Genomic DNA, 20,851 nt, shown 5'->3' with positions numbered 1-20,851 from the left:
TTCGGCAGACAGTGCATTGCTGCCCCCACCAGTCAAAAACATCCGTGTGAAACATTGCTTACTAGCTTTAGCTCCCCGGCGCATAAACTTAATGAGGGAAAAATACACGAGGAACGGTACGCAAGTGGGCCGAACCAAACATGCCGTACTGAAACGTATTAATACACCCAAGTATACCTTTACACTCTTAATGGCCACGATGCCACTCTTTTTATTTTATTTTATTTTATTATTTTTTTTATTTTATTTTTTTTAAAGAAGGTGGATTAAACTTTTTTAGCTATGCAAAGACACACAAATTCGCAGCTAAAATACTGAATTTCTGTTTGTGTACATCAAGATAATTTAATTTCAGAAACGAAAATACTTTCATCCACTTGCTGCTTAGTCCGATGTCCGATTTGTGAAAACATCACATTAATGTTAGTTCTTTAACAGTTTACTACATATTGTTGTTGTTGTTGTGGTTCAGAATGATGAAGTTGGGATTCAGCTGGGATCTCTTATAGTGGCACAAAGGGATCACCCCAAAATATAAAAAAATAAATCCTTCACTATTTGCTTTATGACCTTTAGCAGTAGCAGTCAACCCCCCACCACCCCCCAAAAAATAAACACATAAATAAATAACTACATTATGTCAACAATGTATAATTGCTTCATTGATTTTGTCCCATGTTTAATAAATAAATTAAACAACAACAACAACACATCATGTTTCTATTTTTCTGTATGTGGCCTCGGAAGAAAAAGTGTGGACACCCCCGCTCTAATCTAAGCATTGGCCTAAAGATGTTTTCACAGCTGCACACCATTTGAAGTGATCCTGACAATTATGTACTTACTTTCGCCATAGTATTATACTGTGAATGTTGTAATTTCACTGTGAAATATTTAAGTACCGTATTTTCCGCACTATAAGGCGCACCTAAAAGCCTTCAATTTTTTCCAAAGCTGACCATGCTCCTTACAATCCAGTGCGCCTTATATATGGATCAATATTGAGCCGCAACAGGTCTCGCTGTCAAGACGCTATCGGTGACCCTGCACGATCGGTGACGCGCATGCGCAGAAGATCCCGCCATCTTGGATCGCTAGCTAATACTAATACTTTACCTCAGAGAAAATAACAAAACAGCTGTTTATTCATTTTGGGAGTGAATGGAGTTGTCAGAAAGCTGGTTTGTAATCTATTAATAAAGTTTGACTGACCTATCTGACTGTTTTGTTGACATTCCCTTTAGCGTAGCACCATCTAATGGATGCATAACGTAACCCCAGCCTCTACTGTAGCGCCTTATATGTGGAAAACGCTTCAAAATATGTCATTCATTGAAGGTGCGCCATATAATGTGGTGTGCCTTATAGTGCGGAAAAAAAGGTACGTATTAACACATCAATAGCAGGATCCCATGGAAGGACTTCAATAGAGAAGTGAGATCAAAATCCTGCCCATCCAACTCAGAGCATGTCTTGCACATGAACATAGCATTGTTGTGACCTCAGATCTCCCCCTTCAAATTTTGAATAATAATCAATACGGATGTAACGATAATATCGATCGTTAATAACGATGATATCGCGATATTAAAACTGCCACAATATATTGTCGTCATCATGTCACGATATTAAAGCAGCACATCTGTTCAAAAAGTCGGGTTGATTTCCATTTGTGCGGTTCTAGAACCCTCTGGTGGCTATTTTTGTTTTTGTTTTTTTAAGTGCAGTTGAATTTTTACAAAGGCATGTTTTGGCCCTTCTATGTTTACAATTAGGGATGTAACAATATCCAAACATCACGATATGAAGGTCACGATATGATAATTATCACAATAAAAATAAAAATTGTGGGGAGGTTGGTGATACAAAAAGGTACAAAAACATAAAATAAAAAAACAAAACACATTTCTGCAATGAAAAATATTAAAATATATGTAAAAATATATGAATATATTATATATATTGAGTTCCTACACAATATTGACTGTTCACAAGCATATTACGTTCCCTTTCATCTGACCATTAGCATGGATTTTAAACATAGGAGGGCCAAAACATGCCTTGTGAAAATTAAACTGCACTTAAAAAAAATAGCCACCAGAGGGTGCTAGAACTACACAAATGGAAATCAACCCAACTTTCTTAACAGATGTGCTGCTTTTAATATTGTGACATGACGGCGACGATATATTGTGGCAGTTTTAATATCAGGATATCACAATATTGCTGTTATCATTACATCCCTATTTAAAATCCACGCTAATGGTCAGATGCTCATTTTTTTTTTTTACAAAATTGTGACCTTTTTGTATCGCCAACTCCCCACAATCTCGGGGTGATTATCGCATCGTGATACTATCGTATCATGATGCTTGGATATCGTTACATCCCTAATAATCAATACTGTTCAAGACCTCGTGTAATTGCTGGTCTGAATAACACATTGTACCAAACTAAATGCTATTTTTATTTGCTTAATGTCAAATCATTTTAGAGTAGGTTGAAAATTACAGCATTTTAATCAAATCAAATTCTTGTTTTATGTTCTTTATGTATTTTAAAATAACTGCATTGGATAATTGTACTAATATCAAAACCTTACACAGAGAGAAGAAGTTGCTTGTAAGTTCAGAAGACTATGGACGTGACTTGACTGGAGTCCAGAACTTGAGGAAGAAACACAAGAGGCTTGAGGCTGAATTAGGAGCCCATGAGCCAGCCATTAAGGTAGGTTATTACTCGGGCTGTCAAAGTTAAAGCGTTAATAGATTAATTAATCACAGAAAAATGTCGCATTAATCACGTATTACATTGAAGTCTGCGCAGGTCAGTGATTAGGTCAATGCACGGCATTTCCTATGCCTGTTGTTCCAAAATGAGCGGGGTGACTCCAGTTGGTGTGCTCAGTGGTAAATTTCGCTTAAAAAAGCACCCTGATGGGACTTTAGATAAAACAAAAATGATTTTCATTTAATTAATTAATAATTGCTGAATTGCACCCAGTATATATGATGCTGTTACAAAGTTTACATCAGCATTCAGCACGTTCTTTGCAATATAATTGCTGAATTGCACCCAATTGACCTTTCGCATAAGCTCCGCCCCCCTTAGTTACTGTTGATAGTCCATCAAGCTTGGTGACTCTGACAGCACAAGCCGTGACGGGAAGACTTACACCGGCGTGTATTAGTGATTTCTTTTGGAGCAATACCAGTGCAGTATCCTCAAGATCGAGGCAAAAAGGTTTACAATATGCAGTGGAGGGTTATAGTCATAATATTAAATTATCCAGCGAAGGGGAAACATACAGGACGCACGCTAAATCTGAGAAAACCCCATGACCTATACTTCAGATGCAACCAGCACAGCATTATGGACCAGTCGTGCTTGTACTGCCGGATAAGTTTTCTTACATATATTAGTCTAGTATTGTTAAAATATGAGGATTACTGTTAGCTAAACCTCGGTGTTTATAGCTAGCTAAACATTAGTGGGGGGGTTTTTGTCTTTGAAAGCATCAGTCATTGTTATTCTTTGTCCATCATAAAAAAAATATTTATGTCACCCTAGCCATGGATGTAGTTAAGGTTATATGGCTGGTTGGGATACTCCGGAGACGGGTGTCCGTTCACAAAATGCTGCATGAAAAATGAAAACAAGATAAGCTCGGGGCACTTATTAGGACGCTAAGTTTGCCAAAATTGACAAAGCTTTGTGTTAACGTTAGCTCGCAACATTTAGACAAATGCAAAAGCTAACAGAAGACATTAAACTAACATTAACCACTGACTGAACAAGCTTAACTTAGATGGCAATGACATTCTAGTAATATATATTATTCATTAATAGTAACTACAATAACTTTGATATCGTTTTGTGACAATTATTGCCCCGAAAGCAAACTACTCTACAGCTAGCTAGTTAGCCCGATAGAGTTAGCATAGTCTTACCTTAGCACAGTCCGATTTACATACTCCGTAGGCACACCGCTTCATCATTTTGGAGGTCCGGAGCTTGTTAATGGTTGTCACTCTTCTTCCGTAAAGTTTTATGGTGGTGAGCATCTCGTAAGCCATCAAATAAAATCAATCAGACTATGGACGTCATCGAGAGCTGAGTAAAGCTTGACGGACTATGCTTACATAGCCACGGTTGCTAAATGTGTGATTGGTCAATGCTCGTTTGGGGGGCGGAGTTTGCGAAAGGTCAATTGACATGATGCTGTTACGTTTTGAGCAATACACGCATGCATGCAATTGTGTACATGCATTTGTTTGTTTGCAAATGACTTTCAGATAATAAAATGTGTTAATGTCAAAATATTACGGTATTTTGTATTTATTTTATATTACGCGCGTAATTTAGCTGGTTAATCGTAATTAATCAAAATTAAAAAGTGTGATTAATCAGATTAAAAATTGTAATCGTTTGACAGCACTAGTTATTACTTCCCATTTTATTTACAAACCTGAATTCTAATGAAGTTGGGTCATTGTGTAAAATGCAAATAAAAACAATACAATGATTTGACAATCCTTCCAAAATCTAACCTATATTCAATACAATCGGGTATATGCCATGGACGTCCATAAGTGTTGTTTGTAACAACCAAATAAATAATATGGAGCAAACTTGTTATAATAGTCTTGCTTCCCTTTAAAACGATATAAAAGAGTTAGTCACACCAGTCAGTAAGTTAATGTCGAGCACTAATAACGATCTGAACTAAATCTGCATGCCCCCAGTCTGTGCTAGATACTGGAAAGAAGCTGTCTGATGACAACACCATTGGTCAAGAGGAGATCCAGCAGAGACTTTCTCAGTTTGTAGACCACTGGAAGGAACTCAAAGACCTGTCTGGAGCGAGGTAAAGGTAAAAACATGTTGAACTGCACACAGGCACACAAACAAACTTTCTGCGTTTTCCATCCCAGGGGACAGAGACTGGAGGAATCTTTGGACTACCAGCAATTTGTGGCAAACGTGGAAGAAGAAGAAGCATGGATTAATGAGAAACTGAATTTAGTGGGGGGTGAAGACTATGGAGACACACTGGCTGCTGTGCAGGTGTTTTGTTTTTTAATCCAGTCTCACATTGTCAAAATGTATAAGAGAATGTGTTTTCTAAATGGCAAAATGTCATTATTAGGGCTTGCTCAAAAAACATGAAGCTTTTGAGACAGACTTCACCGTGCACAGAGACAGAGTCAGCGATGTTTGTGCTAATGGAGAAGATCTGATTAAGAAGGTAGTATTTGTTGAATTGGCAGTGAAGGAGATTGCATTTTTCAACTGGTTTTGATTTGGATGTTTTCAATAGAACAATCATCACGTGGACAGTATCACTAGCAAGATGTCAGCTCTGAAAGGCAAAGTATCAGAGCTTGATCGGGCAGCTGCTCAGAGGAAGGCGAAGCTGGATGAGAACTCGGCCTTTCTGCAGTTCAACTGGAAGGCTGATGTGGTGGAGTCTTGGATTGGTATGTAAAGACTTGAGAAAAACAGTCTGTCTTCAGAAAAATAACACTATCCAGAATCAAAAACTTGCAGTATGTCATAACGTATGTATGTATTTACAGTGGGGGTGGGTGATATGGCCTCAAAGAAATTTGCAGTGACGAAATTTTTGACAATATTGGTAATAATTACTGAACAATAGGGATGTAACGATATTGGCAATATCGTGATATTGAAATTGCCACAATATCGTCGTCGTCATGTTCACAATATTTAAAAGGAACACATCTGTTAAAAAAAAGTCAGGTTGATTTCATTTGTGCAGTTCTAGCACCCTCGAGTGGCTAGTTTATTAGTGCAATTTAATTTTCATGAGGGATGTTTTGCCTTCTTTGTTTAAAATCTATGCTAATTGTCAAGTAACTCTAACGACGACCTGCAGAAGATAATCAAGGTAATACATCTAACAAGTAACGACGATTAATAATGATTAGTAAAATTCCGATGAATGGAATGCGATCTTTCATTTAGTAGCCACATTGTATATGTAGTAAAGGCAAACATTCTTTTTGCCTTGAAAGATGAGTTAAAATGCTCGAAAGCGGCTGGCGCTGTGGATTTTTTTGTTTTGTTTTTATAAAGTGTGTCAGTCAAAGAGTTAAGTGCCTCAATATTGTTATTAGAGATTGTAGGTGGTTTATATGCATTGCTGTTATGTACAAAAGCACATTATTGTGCTTTTTTTTTAGTATGAGCTCTTTTTTTTTTTTTTTTTTTTTTTTTTTTTTTTGTTTGTTTTTTTTACAATATTGTGATCTTATATAAATATTGCTTATTTAAATATCCCTACTGAACATAGATTAGTGATTGACATTTCAGAATAAAAGCACTTTTATTGCAGCAACAATATTTAAAGGCCCAGTCTGCCGGTTTGACTCTGGAAAAGGCACTTTTTAAATACAGGATTTAAACAGACAAACTTCTTCTCAATTTACAGCTCTGGGCTTCTCTTAATGTCTGGTGGTGATTTTTTTCCTAACCCCCCCACCCTGTATTTTGCCATTTTGTGTTTGTTTTGTAAACAGCGGGCCGTTTCTGTGGAAAGACAGTGTTTACACCCCTCCAGCCAATCTCAGAGCGGGGGGTGGTGTGTCGCAAACGGGCCCCGGCCAACGTGTCGGCTGCGTGACGTCACTCCCACGGCAATTTGACAGCACGCACGGATTATTATTTTTTTTCACTAAGCGAGTGAGTGGGGAAAAAAATAATAATAATAATCCGTGCTAATAATCCGTGCGTGCTTTCAAATTGCTGCGGGAGTGACGTCACGCAGCCGGCAAATTCGTTTGCGACGCGCCACCCCCCGCTCTGCAATTGGCTGGAGGGGTGTAAACACTGTCTTTCCACAGAAACGTCCCGCTGTTTACAAAACAAACACAAAATGGCAAAATACAGGCTGGGTGGGTGGGGGTTTAGGACCAAATCATCACCAAAAATGAAGACAAGCCCTGTTCTGTAAAGTGAGAAGTACTGTAGTTTGTTTGTTTAAATCCTGTATTTAAAAAGTGCCTTTTCCAGAGTCAAACTGGCAGACTGCGCCTTTAAGCCACCATTTTTTTTTTCAGGATTGAAATGTCAACTAAGTGCAAATATACCAACTGTAATGGAATAAAATGGAAATAAAAACGAATTGTAACATAACTGCTTAAAAGACATTTACATAGCAAATACAATGAAAGCACATACCTTCGGAAGTCAGTGGCAAATTGCATGTCCTGAGGCAAAAAAGTCCATTATTTTCTCCTGTGTGGTTGAGCCTCGTGATGTTGGGGTATGATACGGTAGCAGCCAGTTTGTGCGTCATGCTTCGCACAGCGCAGGCAAGTGTATTGGTAAAAAATGTTTTCCCTCTGCGATTGTTTGCAGTGGTTATTTTTGCCGCAACCGGCGGCAACCCTCCTCAAGCATTATTTTGCCGTGAATGGCTCTGATTGATTAATCAGAGGAGCGAGAAAATGCCGCGTTCCCTTGTCGACATTACTAGCGGGTATGAATAACACAAACGTAGACTTTTATGGCGCTGCGCGATAGAAATGTGCACGCCTTCTCGTCGAGAGCATATTAGCTTAGCAGTCGATTAGCATCACAAACTCACGTGAATTAGATGGCAAATTACCGATCACGGTAAAATAAACACCGCGGATTGTTGATCTTGGCCAAGCAATGCGCGACCGCTTCAGTATTAACCAACCAACCACAGCTGCCTTGTCACTAAACAAAAAATTTAGTGTCAAAGTCACAAAAAAATGTATCTTTTTCACCAAAAGCTTGTTTTTCTCTTAATATTTATGTATTTTCGCTTATGTCACTCAAATGACCTAATTTCAAATGGTGATTACTAAAGAACGGAATAAGATAGAAATTTACTTTTTTTTTTTTTTCTCATGAAAGAATGGAATCTTTCATGTGGTATCCACCGTATTTATGTCGTCATACCGCACAATATTCTGTTTGCTTTGGAAGATGAGTGAAAATGCTCCAAATCGGCTGGCACCGTTGGGGTTTTTTGGATAACGTTTGGCAGTCAAAGAGTTAAAGCCGACATTACGAACAGGCTAGTCATCAAGCACAATAAATTAAGCAATCTTTGCCGTGATACTTACTTGAAGCCTTTTTACCGTCCCGTGGGAATTTCTCACGCTGCGAAAATGATTTGGACGGCATTGGCTGTCTGATTATTCGCCTCGGTGCTCTTCTCAAATTCTTCATGCTCTCGTTTGTAATACTTTTTCAAATGCTTGATGAGGTCCGTTGTATTAAACTTCCCACTTTCTTTTCCACCACGGGGAACTTATGCTTGATAAATGTTGCTCTTCGCTGTCTTTTTTCCGTTTTCATTGAAAAATACTCCCACCCTGTCGACATTCTCTCTTCCTACGTTAGCTAAAAGCTAGTTCACATGCATGCTTGTTTGTTTGATCACGTTCGCTCTGCATGCTCGATGCAGACGCTGCTGGATAGAAAAATCAGGACCGGAAGCTGGAATGGGCTGCTTGTATATGTGTGCAAATATCGGATATTTTTGTACATGGACAGAAAAAATTCAAAATTAATTTTTGACGCCAAAAGATCAAGGTACGGTACGGGTACCGTTACGCAGTGCAACAATACTGCGGCCATTTATATTCTATGGATGTACACCTTGGGTTCTTAATGAAAGTGATTTTCTTTTTTTTCTTTTCAGGAGAGAAAGAGAACAGCCTTAAGAATGATGACTATGGCAGAGACCTGTCCTCTGTCCAGACTCTACTCACCAAGCAGGTATTTGTATCTTTCGTGCATTAGGATATCTAAAAATATCGTTTTGAGACCGAAATTGCAATTTCAGACAGTGCGGTTTTGAGATTGTCAAAGCTGTTTTTTTTTTTGTTTTGTTTTTTTTTTCTTAAAAAGGGTTCTTATCGCTCAAATTCGAAATTGCAATATTTGTCCAAAAAAAATCACAATTCAGTTCTTTTTCTCAATTGTTCAGCCCTGTCGTGTATACATTTTGACTGATTTTACTGATTTGTTGTGTGTTGATGTGTAGGAGACCTTTGATGCCGGACTTCAAGCCTTCCAGCAGGAGGGCATTACCAATATCACAGCTCTCAAAGACCAGTTGTTGGCTGCCAAGCATGTCCAAGCAAAAGCCATTGAAGCTCGTCATGCTGCCTTAATGAAGCGTTGGAATCAGTTGCTGTCCAACTCGGAAGCTCGCAAGATGAAGCTTCTCGAGGCTCAAGAGCATTTTCGAAAGGTAACGAGGCCATTGGGTGGCTTTTATTGGATTGTGTTGGGTTTGTTTGTCTGTTGGATGTGCAGGTCAGACAAAGCTCGTCATTTTGTTGTGTGTTCTAACCCAGGTTGAGGACTTGTTTCTTACGTTTGCCAAGAAGGCATCAGCTTTTAACAGTTGGTTTGAGAATGCAGAGGAGGATCTGACAGACCCAGTCAGGTGCAATTCTCTGGAAGAGATTCGTGCACTGCGTGAAGCCCATGAGGCCTTCCGCTCCTCGCTGACCTCTGCCCAGACTGATTTCAACCAGCTGGCTGAACTGGACCTGCAGATCAAGAATTACCAGGTGGTGTCCAACCCCTACACCTGGTTTACAATGGAAGCTTTAGAAGAAACATGGAGAAACCTGCAGAAGATAATCAAGGTAATACATAGAGCATATCATTGCAATCCCCAAATACAAAATATGGGGGGCAAAATCGACAAAAAAACAATAGGTGGGAGACACTGATAAAGTGTTGGTAGGCCAAGGGATTGTCATCTAAGGGTGTATGAAAGTTTTTACTGTAAGGCTTATTCCTTGCTGTGAATATAGAAAATCTGCAAGTAATTGACATCCTCCCCTTTAAAGTGTTTAAAATTCCTTATAGATGAGCAAGATGGCAACCATATACGATTTTTTTTTAAAGGAAATTAACTGTGTAAATGAAACATTTGGCACCAAAGCAGTGTTTTTTTCAAATATATACAGTCAAGCCCGAAATCATTCATACCACCGGCAAATTTTGATTTTAAGGCCATGAAGACTCATTTTTCACTCATAAACTGTATGTATTTTTTCATCAGGAAAATATTTGCATGCATTTTCAGTTTCATCCATTTGTTTTGGAGACATTAGTAGATAACTAACTGAGAAAGATATGCCCCTTTTTAATACCCATTACAGGCACACCCGCCTCCCTTTTCCCATGTCTTGGTTGCACGTCACTGCAGGGACCGGACATAATTGTACGTGCAAAATCGTTGTACGTATATATATCACTAATAATATCCAAAAACAGCTATCAGTGGGCACCAATATTTAAGTGGACATTTCTACTTATTGCCACTTCAGCATCTGAAGCCTTCATTAGCTTTGCCATGTCTGATTTGTAAAAGAATGAGGAAATGACCAGCTTATACTTGGCGTTTCCTTCATGTCAGTTTTAATTTCTGGAATAAGCCCCCAAGATATGAACACAATGCGTTCTGAGCGGCATTTTGTAAGCTGAATTGTTCCATTATATGTTAAGTTTCAATCAAAAGGGTTAGCGTGGGGGGCGCTGTTGAGCAGGCTATGGAGTAAGATGTGAGTTTTGGGGCTCCCGTCAAACCTTTTTGCATTTTCAGCCTAAAGTGCGTGTTTTGGTGAACAAATTCCATTAAGCCTATTTCAAATAGACTTGTTCGAGCAAATTATACGAGAGGTGACGCGCAAATGACTACGCAGCAACGCAAAAGCAAAATTGACAAACCTGCTAAGCTAAAACCTAGCATAGCTTCGATGCCAGCGGCAACAACTCCGATGGATTGCGGCTAGGAAAAGGCTTGACCAAACATCACTAAAAACAGAAATCCTGCTGGAGCTTAAACCCATCGTGACTGCGTGCCATATCGGGGCAAAAGTTTTGAAATATTCAAAATTTTTGTCACGACAAAATTTCGCGACCGTGTCGTGAACTATGCGCAAACTGTGCCGTGAACTCGTCGGGACGATGCGGGCAGGATGCGCGCCAGTGAGTGGCAGTGCGCGCTAGGGCTGCCAAGATTAGTCGACTCGTCGTGGCTAATTTAAATAGTCGACTAGTCAGTTTTACATAATATATATCAGCCTTATATTTGTTTTTTCTTCCAAAACTTTCTCAACCTGCTCGTCCTCCTACCTGCTCTCACTAGACGCACATGCGCAGTAGCGTTAATCCGGGTCAGACGTGACGTCAGCACCAGCTGTACACAGTATGCTCTCATGGCTAACTGACATCGGACTTCGAAAGTTTGGGAACATTTCTACAAAGATGCTAAAGCTAATAATGTTCAATGTAAAATATGCAAGACAGACCTTGCCTCGAACGGCAGTTGAGACGGAAGCACCTTTTGTCGAATCCTTCTGATGGCGAGGGACAGTCATCTCAGCCACTGTAAGTTATTTGGCTGGTTAACGTAGCTAAGTGCTAACGTGGACGTTAACGGAGGTGCTTTCAGTACTGAGAACACACTGTGATAAAACGTGCCCACGTTGTTACAGCTGTTAAGTCCTCTTCTCCTGCCCAGGGACCTCCTAACCGATGGTATGGAGACTGAGCAGGCAGACTCTCGTTTTCATTGTTTCACGCAAACTTTTATTTTAGCACTCCTCAACGACAGACCGTCGTCAAAAGTCATTTAAGTCGTCAAAATAAAAAAAATAAAAAAAATGCTGGCCACCTTTGCTAAAATTGGCTACATCCTTAGTTGAACAGATAGCTTATTATTTTATGTACCGCATTTTCCGCACTATGAGGTGCACCGCATTATAAGGCGCACCTTCAATGAATGACATATTTTTAAACTTTTTCCATATATAAGGCGCTACAGGAGAGGCTGGAGTTACGTTATGCATCCATTAGATGGTGCTGTGGTCAGTCCAACTTTATTAATAAATTACAAACCAGCGACTTCCGGTCGGAACACCGTCGCAATGGCTGCGTGTTGAGAGAGCTCCCGACAGAACCAGTTAAGTTTAAAAATTCCCCGGTTCAAACGAAGAAAACCAAGTCGACAATAATTTGAGAACGCAGGGGTGAGAGAACTACAAATAATTTGAACTGAAAGAGTACAAAAGAGAGCGGTGGGAGGAAATACACCGGGCGGGAGCGCTAACGACACAGTGCTAACGGAGCAAGCTAACGGGCAACGACGGTGACAAGGCAAATTATCGACGGGAAAATGTCGGATGTGGAGATAATCTTGCGCGAAATAAGGGATTTTCGCCGAGAGAACAAAGAACAATTTGATATCCTCAAAGAAGATATTTTGAAGGCGAACAAGAGATTGGACGAAGCTGAAGAGCGAATCGGAAAAGTGGAGGAGAGGGCCCAAAACACAGAAGTAGTGGTAGCAGAAATGCTAAAGCTACATGCAAACATGGAAGATAAACTGCTGGATTTGGAGGGTCGCTCCCGGCATGAGAATCTGAGGATTTATGGAGTTCCGGAAGGTGCCGAGGCAGACTCACCGACCATGGTCATGTTTGTGGAAAAGCTACTACGGGAAGGACTTGACGTGCCGGAGAGTGACCTGGATTTGAAGATTGAAAGGGCGCACAGGTCAGCTGGGCCGCAACCACCGGACGAAGCGCCACCGCGTTCCATTATCGTTAAGTTTCTGAGCTTCGTGACTAAAGAGACGCTGCTTCGAAAAGCCTGACAGGGGAGAGGATTTACATGGCAGGAGAAGCACATTAACCTCGATAATGACTATCCACCGTTGGGCCTAAAAAAACGACGTCAGTTTGCTGAGGTTCGAAAGGCTCTGAAGGAAGATCACATCCCATTTCAGACCCTCTTCCCTGCTAGACTGAGAGTCAGATACAAGGATGCACCCCCCCCCCCCACACACCACCACCACCACCACCACACCACCACCACCACCACCACCACTTCAGGAGACCAACACCTGCACCGGCTGAGAGCTGACACCCCCCACCCACCACCACCACCAAGGACAACTAATTCAACAGACTGCCGACTGGTATCGTTGATAAAATTTAATGGTAGAGAGACACTAGAATTTAAATAGGTTCATGTTGGGTTTTCTTTTCTTTGCCTGAACGCGCAATCAATGCTGAAAGGGGCCCCTCCCTCCATACGTTGGGGGGAGATCGCTCCTTTGGAGCCCATCACTGAGGCTCACCAGGGTCTAGTTCAGAGACCCCTACATTGGAAGTTAAAAAGTTTGTTTTGGTTTAAACATGTTTTTGTTTTCTTATTTGTTTTTTCTTTTATACCTCCACGGGTTCTGGAGGGAGTTTGGGAGCACAATAGTTTGATGAGAATGTATAAGGGAGCATTCAAAGATGGAGCATAGACCAATAAAAATAGCGTCATTCAATATTAATGGTGTACTCAACCCAATAAAGAGGACAAAAATCCTATCGAAACTAAAAAAAGATAATGTCCAAATAGCTTTCCTGCAGGAAACACACCTTAGTGATTCTGAGCATGCTAAGCTGAACAAATTGGGATTTAAGCACATTTACTTCTCTTCTCATGAGTCTGGCAGAAGGAGAGGGGTTGCGATCCTGATATCCAGCGCAGTAAACTACGAACATGTAACAGAATATAAAGATAAAGAAGGTAGGTTTGTTCACATAACCGGTAAAATAGAAGGCAACTTGATAAGCCTTTTTAATGTGTATGTACCACCTGGAAGCGACTGGATCTTTTATAAACAAATATTTGATATAATGATAACTAACAGTAAGGGGACATTGATTTGTGGGGGGGACTTCAATATTAAACTGAACCCAAAATTGGATTCATCAAATGGGAGATCTGAAACAAGGAATATTGCAAAGAAGATTAATACACTTATGAATGAAATGGAAATTGTTGATGTATGGAGAGATAAGAACCCGATTAACCGAGAATATACACATTACTCACCTGCACATCATGTCTACTCTCGAATTGATTACTTTTTCATGTTTAAAAAGGATCTGTATAGGGTGGTGGGCTACGAAATTGGTCCATCTACCCTATCAGATCATGGCCATATTTACCTGTCTGTCCGCCTTGGCAATAAAAGTAGATCTACATTATGGAGGTTAAATACGAATATATTGAATAACGAGAAAATTAAGAACATTTTAAAAGAAGAAATTAGTGAATATTTGAAATATAATGATAATGATGAGGTGACACCGCCAATACTATGGGATGCACTAAAAGCTAGGGGTAGAATTATAGCCATTTCATCCCGTGAAAAAAAAATGAGACAGGAAAGACTGACAATTATAGAGTAAATTGAAAATACTCCAAAAAGAACATTCAAAGGGTTCAAAGGACGAAATTAAATTGGAAATAATAAATTTGAAGAAAGAACTAGACGATTTAAACACACAAGAAGTACAAAAAAAACTTCTTTTTACAAAACAGCAATATTATGAGGCAGGAGGGAAATCATTGAGACTTTTGTCATATAGATTAAGGAAACAACAAGCAGAAAGGACTATATACAAAATAAGAAACCCGAGAACAAAGGCAATAGAAACAAGTCTGGAGAAAATTAAACAATGCTTTTATGATTACTATAAAACACTATACTCTCAATATCAAACTGGGAGTGATGCCCAGATCGAGTCTTTCCTGTCCCAATTAGAGCTACCAAAGGTTACAGAGGCTCAAAATGACAAATTAATGACAAAAATAACAGAACGAAATTAAATTAGCAATAGGTAAGTTAAAAAGAGGGAAATCTCCAGGAACAGATGGTTATAGCTCGGAATGGTACCGAACTATGCAGGAACAGCTTATACCAACGCTTGAAAAGACATTTAACTGGGTTTTGGAAAGGAAGGTAATCCCCGCTTCATGGAAGGACGCAATGATAACGGTTATTCCCAAGGAAGGGAAGGATAAGCTAGAATGTGGGAGTTACCGTCCGATTAGTCTTTTAAATACTGATTATAAACTATTTACTTCTATAATGGCAAGAAGGATAGAGGTAATATTACCGGACTTGATCCATTTGGACCAGACAGGTTTCATTAGACTTAGACAAACTCAAGACAATATTAGGAAAACGCTACACATAATAAGACATGTTACTGAACAAAAATTGCAGACGCTGATACTAAGTTTAGATGCAGAGAAGGCATTCGACTCGGTAAATTGGTCTTTCTTATATAAAGTACTTGCGAAATTTGTCTTCCAATCCAACCTGATTGACGTTTTTACTGCATTATACGATTCTCCTTCTGCCAGAATCAAGATCAATGGGGATCTTACCCACCCTTTCATCCTGGAGAGGGGTACGAGACAGGGCTGTTGTGCCTCACCACTACTCTTTGCACTGTTTATTGAGCCATTGAGTCAATGGATTAGACAAAGACGAGATGTGAAAGGGGTGAAAATGGCTTCGGAGGAGCAAAAAGTGTGTCTATTTGCAGATGACTTACTGCTATATATTACATATCCAACACAGACACTTCCAAATTTGATGGACATCTTAAAAGAATACGGTACACTGACAGGATTTAAAATCAACATTCACAAGACTCAGGCGCTCACATTCAACTATGACCCACCGCCAGAAATGAAGAACAAATTTGATTGGAATTGGGAGGCGGATTCGATCAAATACCTGGGAGTCACACTACCAAAAGACTTTGCCAAACTGTTTGATCTCAACTTTGGTCAGTTAAATGTGAAACTTAAGTCAGATTTACAAAAGTGGAGTATTATTCCATTTTTGAGTCTGAGCTCAAGGATCGATTCAATAAGGATGAACGTGCTACCCCGTTTGCTTTATTTATTTCAATGTCTACCAATTACAATATCACCAAAGCAGTTCAATGAGTGGGACAGATTAATTTCAGGGTATTTATGAAAGGACACAGAGCTAGAATTAAATATAAAACATTGCAATTGAGTAAAGAAAGGGGGGGGATGTCACTTCCATGCATACAAGACTACTACTATGCAGCCCATTTTAAACCATTAATCTGCCTGTGTTTGTCAGATTACACTGCGGGTTGGAAAACAATAGAGGGAACAGTAGTGGGGAGTACCCCTATAGCTGCACTAATGGCCGATAACACGTTAATGAAGGAACAGATTATTGATGACTCATGGACAACTTTTCACTTGAAAATCTGGCAAGAAGTGGGAAAGTTATGTACATTGGGGGACACCTTGAGGATATTGAGATGGTGCGCATATGATACGGATTTTACACCAAATAAGAATGATGGTAGATTTAAAACATGGATTTCCAAAGGCCTGACCACATATCATTCACTTGTCCATAAGGGAGAACTCCGAAGTTTTGAATTTCTGAGAGATAAACATGGGTTAGAAAAAGATGACTTTTATAGATACTTACAGGTCAGGCACTATTTCAATGAAACCTTAAAAGACAAGATGAAACTACAAAAACCAGGACTGTTACAGGAGGTTATACAATTACTGGAATCTACTACTTATGAGAAGATTTTTTCTAAATTGTATCAGGGCATAAGATCATCAAAGGTGGAGAACACAGATTACGTAAAGCGGAAATGGGAAAAGGAAGGGAATGTTGTGATTGATAGTAGATCATGGGAGAGGATCTGTCACTGGCAATGGAATACAACTGGGTCGAATATTTGGCGGGAATTCTGCTGGAAGAATGTGATGAGAGCTTTTATTACACCGATCCAAAAAAGATACCGGGGTACTGGAGATGCCTGTTGGAGAGACTGTGGGGCAAATGGAGCGAACCACTCTCATATTTTTTGGTCCTGCCAGGTTATTGAACCCTACTGGAGAGAAGTACATGCACACATTGAGAATGTATTTGGTGAGACAATTCCCTTTAAGCAAGAATGTATGTACTTATGCGACTTGAAAAAGGACAGCTGGTCTATGAGTGACAGGAAACTGTTTAATATACTCATAGCGGCCAGTAAGAAATCTATTACAAGAAAATGGTTGAAGGTGGTTCCACCAACAGTGGAAGAATGGATAAACATTGTGCATGATATATATGTCATGGAAAAACTGTCATATTGCCTCAGGATTGACTTAGACAAATTTTACCGGATGTGGTCCAAGTGGACTGAGTATGTGAAACCAACAAGGTCGGATTTCAACTGACGCAATATTAGGTTGCCGGACGTTGTAAACTATGCGCAAAGTATGCGTGAATTCGTCGTGCCAGTTCGTGTCAGTGTGGACACGAATGGTCACGAACTCGTCGTGAACTATGCGTTAACAGTGCGGGAACCTCCCAGTTTGGCACGAAAAGTGCATCAAGGCTGACATCGCTCACGTGATCAAGACAGAGATGAGAAGCGCAGTTGCTGCTGACTTGAGTTTTCTAAAAGATGAGCTGAGTGCAGCAGAGAAGCAAGGAATACAAGGTGAAGGCCGGTATGAAAGAAATGGAGTCTATTTTGTCTTTAAAAAATTATGACATTGAACTTCATTTTTCGGAAATGTGTAGGAGACCTTTCAATTTCAATTTACAACTAAGTTATCTGGAAAAATGTTCAAAAACAATCCTTTTTGCCCAGTTTTTTTTTTCCCCTATCTAAAAAAATGCTAATTGTGTTAGCTTTCTATTTGTAATTTTGAAATCAGGAGCGAGAGCTGGAACTGCAGAAAGAGCAGAGAAGACAGGAGGAAAATGACAAGTTACGACAGGAGTTTGCTCAGCATGCCAATGCTTTCCACCAGTGGCTACAGGAGACCAGGTAGAGCACCGTCTTTGCACAATTTATATAAATATTGTGAGGATAAGCGAATCCGCTAACGGATGGATGGATGGACACCCCTGCCTTAAACATTCCTTAAGGGATATATGCGTGTGCGTCGGTTTGTGCGTGCATGCGTGTTTTGTGAATGTATTTGTTATGGAGGATTTTAGAAATATTTGAAGTGCTCATTACATTTTTTTTTTTTTTTTTTTTAAGAAAGTTCTACAATGATGATGGCCACTCTGCATATTTCTTATGTTATAAACTCTGGATTTTAAACAAACACTTAAATTGGTGACTGATTATTGACTTATTAGGAAAAAAAAAAACAGTATTGACATAAACATATTCAATCACACCTTTCATTTTTAGCAAGCACATTACATAAAGTTGTAAATAACACCACCCACCTTTTGCATTTACCCTTCAAGAAAAAAAAGTTGAGAAATAATAATCTATTATTTAATTAGAAATGCCAATTTGCTCCATCAATTGACAACATGCTTTGTCTTTTTCTCTTCCTCCCTTCTCTATCCCTCCGACAACTTGGTGGAATTCTCACTGTTGCTTGGGATTACAACGCAAATCAGGACATATCTTCTGGATGGGTAAGTATCAAAATGAGTTGTTTTCAAATGAAAATTGACCTAAATGCTGGGGTAAACGTTGGTGTAGTAAGTCTAGTGTATAATGTACTTTTGGTATTATGGACAATGTACAAAGGGTTAATATGCAGGTAATAACAAATGGAGTAAAGTGTCTTCCATTGATATTAGTGTTGTTCCGATAACATTTTTTTTGCTCCCGATACCGATACCCAGCTTTGCAGTATCGGCCGATACCGATACCATACCGATACTTAAGTTTTTTTTTTTTCCTCAACATGAAAAAGCTGTCCTGCCATTGGTTCAGAGCATTCAAGGGCCAATATATCTTAGATCGGCATGCAGTGAACATGTCACATACCAGTGAATGTCTTGCACCAGCAAGACGCAAGATGCTGCATCCAAAATCCTATATTAGCATTGGAATTAATGGTATCGGCATGTTACTTGTGAGTAGTCACCGATACCGATACCACTGTTTTAATGCAGTATCGGCACCTGTGCTAGTATCGGTATCGTAACGACACTAATTGATATTATCCTTTTTGTTAATGTGTATTTAATTATGTGGGTCTGCTTTTACTGTAAGAAACATGAATAGGTCGGTGAAGGAACAGTTGACCTACTTTACAGATTTTTTTTTTTTTTTTTTTTTTTTAAAGAAAATATATCAAAATAGTATGATATGCAAAGGCTTACTTCATAATGGAGTTGGAAAATCACATTTTTTTATTAGCTCCAAATGTTGATGGGGTAAAAAGTAGGGGTGTGCCAAAAAATCGATTCATAAAAGAATCGAGATTCTCATTTATTAATCGAATCGAATCGATATTAATATCCAAAAATCTATTTTATTTAAATTAGAAATGAAGAAGAAGGGGAAAAGGCAGTTGTAGCCCACATGTTGTTTTTGTGGAAAAAGGCACTTATAATACAAAATTAATAAATCTTTAAACAAAAATGACACTGTCATTTTGTCTTGCAAAGCAGACTGGAGTAGATCATGACTATGTTATGCATATCTGTAAATTGAAGCAGAAATCATTTGTCAATCAAATAATTTTGAATCGAAAATCGTTTGAATAGAGAATCGAAAATCAATTTTGAATCGAATCGTAGACCCAAAAATCGTAGTCGAATCGAATCGTGAGACTGTCAAAGATTCCCAGCCCTAGTAAAAAGCTCATTCCTATCATCATGTGCCCACTTGGCCAGCCAGAAACGCTTTAAATACATAGTAGAGTTCGCAAATATGATGATAAATCAACTGAAACACCACCAACTCAATATATTTCCCTTTTATAAGGGTTAATATCTCTACAAATAGTACACCTATGATAGTTTTTAAACGCACATTGTGGTAGACAGGGCCAGAATACATAAATATAGCAATTTAAAATGATGGGGGGAAAGCCCGTGTAATTAAGTTATTGCGAAAATTATTAAACACCAACAAAGTTTTGTTATTTGGAAGAAAGAAATCTTAGAGGTAAAACAAGTGAATTTAATAATCAAAATACGGTAATAAAATGTGTTCTTGTGTTCACAGTGAAATTGAAAGAAGCTTACCTGCTTACAGTTGTTTTATCCTTTGCCAAACGAAATCTATGAAACAAAATATGTAGCATGTCAGGTTATAATAATTGCCTGTTGATTAGTCTTTAAAAATGAACTGAGACCCTGATAGTCTTGGTTCATCAACGTGTCTCTGGACATTAAGAACTATGAAATGATTGCATTTTCTTTTTCTTACTTTTACGAATCCCATTTTTTTTGTCAGGTCATGTATGGTGGAAGAATCGGGTACACTTGAATACCAGCTGGAGGCCACAAAGGTAAACATGACAATTATCCATTTTCCAAACCGCCTATTCGCATATTCCTCACAAGGGTCGCGGGGGTTGCTGGAGCCTGTCCCAGCTGTCTTCAGGCAGTAGCCGGAGCAAATCCTGAAGTGGTTGCCAGCCAATCGCAGGGTACACATAGACAAACCATTCCCACTCACAATCACACCACGCACGGCTGCCAATAAGGAATGAGAGTGAAACCAGTGCACCAAAAATGTCTGTGCACATCTTGCAAATCCTGATAAAACATTTGCTGCGTTCGCAAGCATTCACTGTTAGGTGCGATTCCAGCTTTTATCGGCCTTCAGTTTCGTAAAAAGGCCGATGCCGATATTGGTCAACATGCCAAATATCGGCACCGATAATCGGCCCGGCCGATAATCGGTCTATCCCTAAACCTGAGCAAGGTAAGTTTAGTTTTTATTATTGTGGGAATGCTGAACCGGCTTTCTGATACTGCTCAGTGGCGCAGTTGGGAGAGTGCATGTACAGTAAGCAGGAGGTCGCAGGTTCAAAGCCACCGCCGACTGTACATTGCACGTGTGCCCGTGGCAATTACGTAAACGGATATTAAGTATACTGTAGCGATAATTGGGTCGTCTTTTGGACGAATTAATAATCTGGACGTTACAGAGGTAAATTGTAGTTACCTCGATAACCTCTGGGGCACCACGTTTGTTTTTGCTTT

General features: G+C 39.3%; 1 protein-coding gene across 7 annotated transcripts in view; it reads left to right on the top strand.

Moving 5' to 3' along the window:
- Window positions 1-20,851, top strand: part of sptan1 (spectrin alpha, non-erythrocytic 1) — a 307,457-nt gene that overhangs the window by 215,766 nt on the left and 70,840 nt on the right. For all 7 annotated transcript variants that reach the window (XM_077498154.1, XM_077498152.1, XM_077498151.1 and 4 more), the window contains 11 exons: window positions 2,607-2,727; window positions 4,746-4,867; window positions 4,935-5,067; window positions 5,150-5,248; window positions 5,321-5,480; window positions 8,702-8,778; window positions 9,047-9,256; window positions 9,363-9,659; window positions 17,596-17,708; window positions 18,302-18,319; window positions 20,097-20,151. In XM_077498154.1, the coding sequence (XP_077354280.1) occupies window positions 2,607-2,727; window positions 4,746-4,867; window positions 4,935-5,067; window positions 5,150-5,248; window positions 5,321-5,480; window positions 8,702-8,778; window positions 9,047-9,256; window positions 9,363-9,659; window positions 17,596-17,708; window positions 18,302-18,319; window positions 20,097-20,151 (1,405 nt within the window). The remainder of the gene's footprint in view (window positions 1-2,606; window positions 2,728-4,745; window positions 4,868-4,934; window positions 5,068-5,149; window positions 5,249-5,320; window positions 5,481-8,701; window positions 8,779-9,046; window positions 9,257-9,362; window positions 9,660-17,595; window positions 17,709-18,301; window positions 18,320-20,096; window positions 20,152-20,851) is intronic.

The sequence above is a fragment of the Festucalex cinctus genome, chromosome 15 (genome assembly GCF_051991245.1).
Source record: "Festucalex cinctus isolate MCC-2025b chromosome 15, RoL_Fcin_1.0, whole genome shotgun sequence".
Lineage (NCBI taxonomy): Eukaryota > Metazoa > Chordata > Actinopteri > Syngnathiformes > Syngnathidae > Festucalex > Festucalex cinctus.
This window is presented reverse-complemented; position numbering and strand designations above follow the sequence as displayed.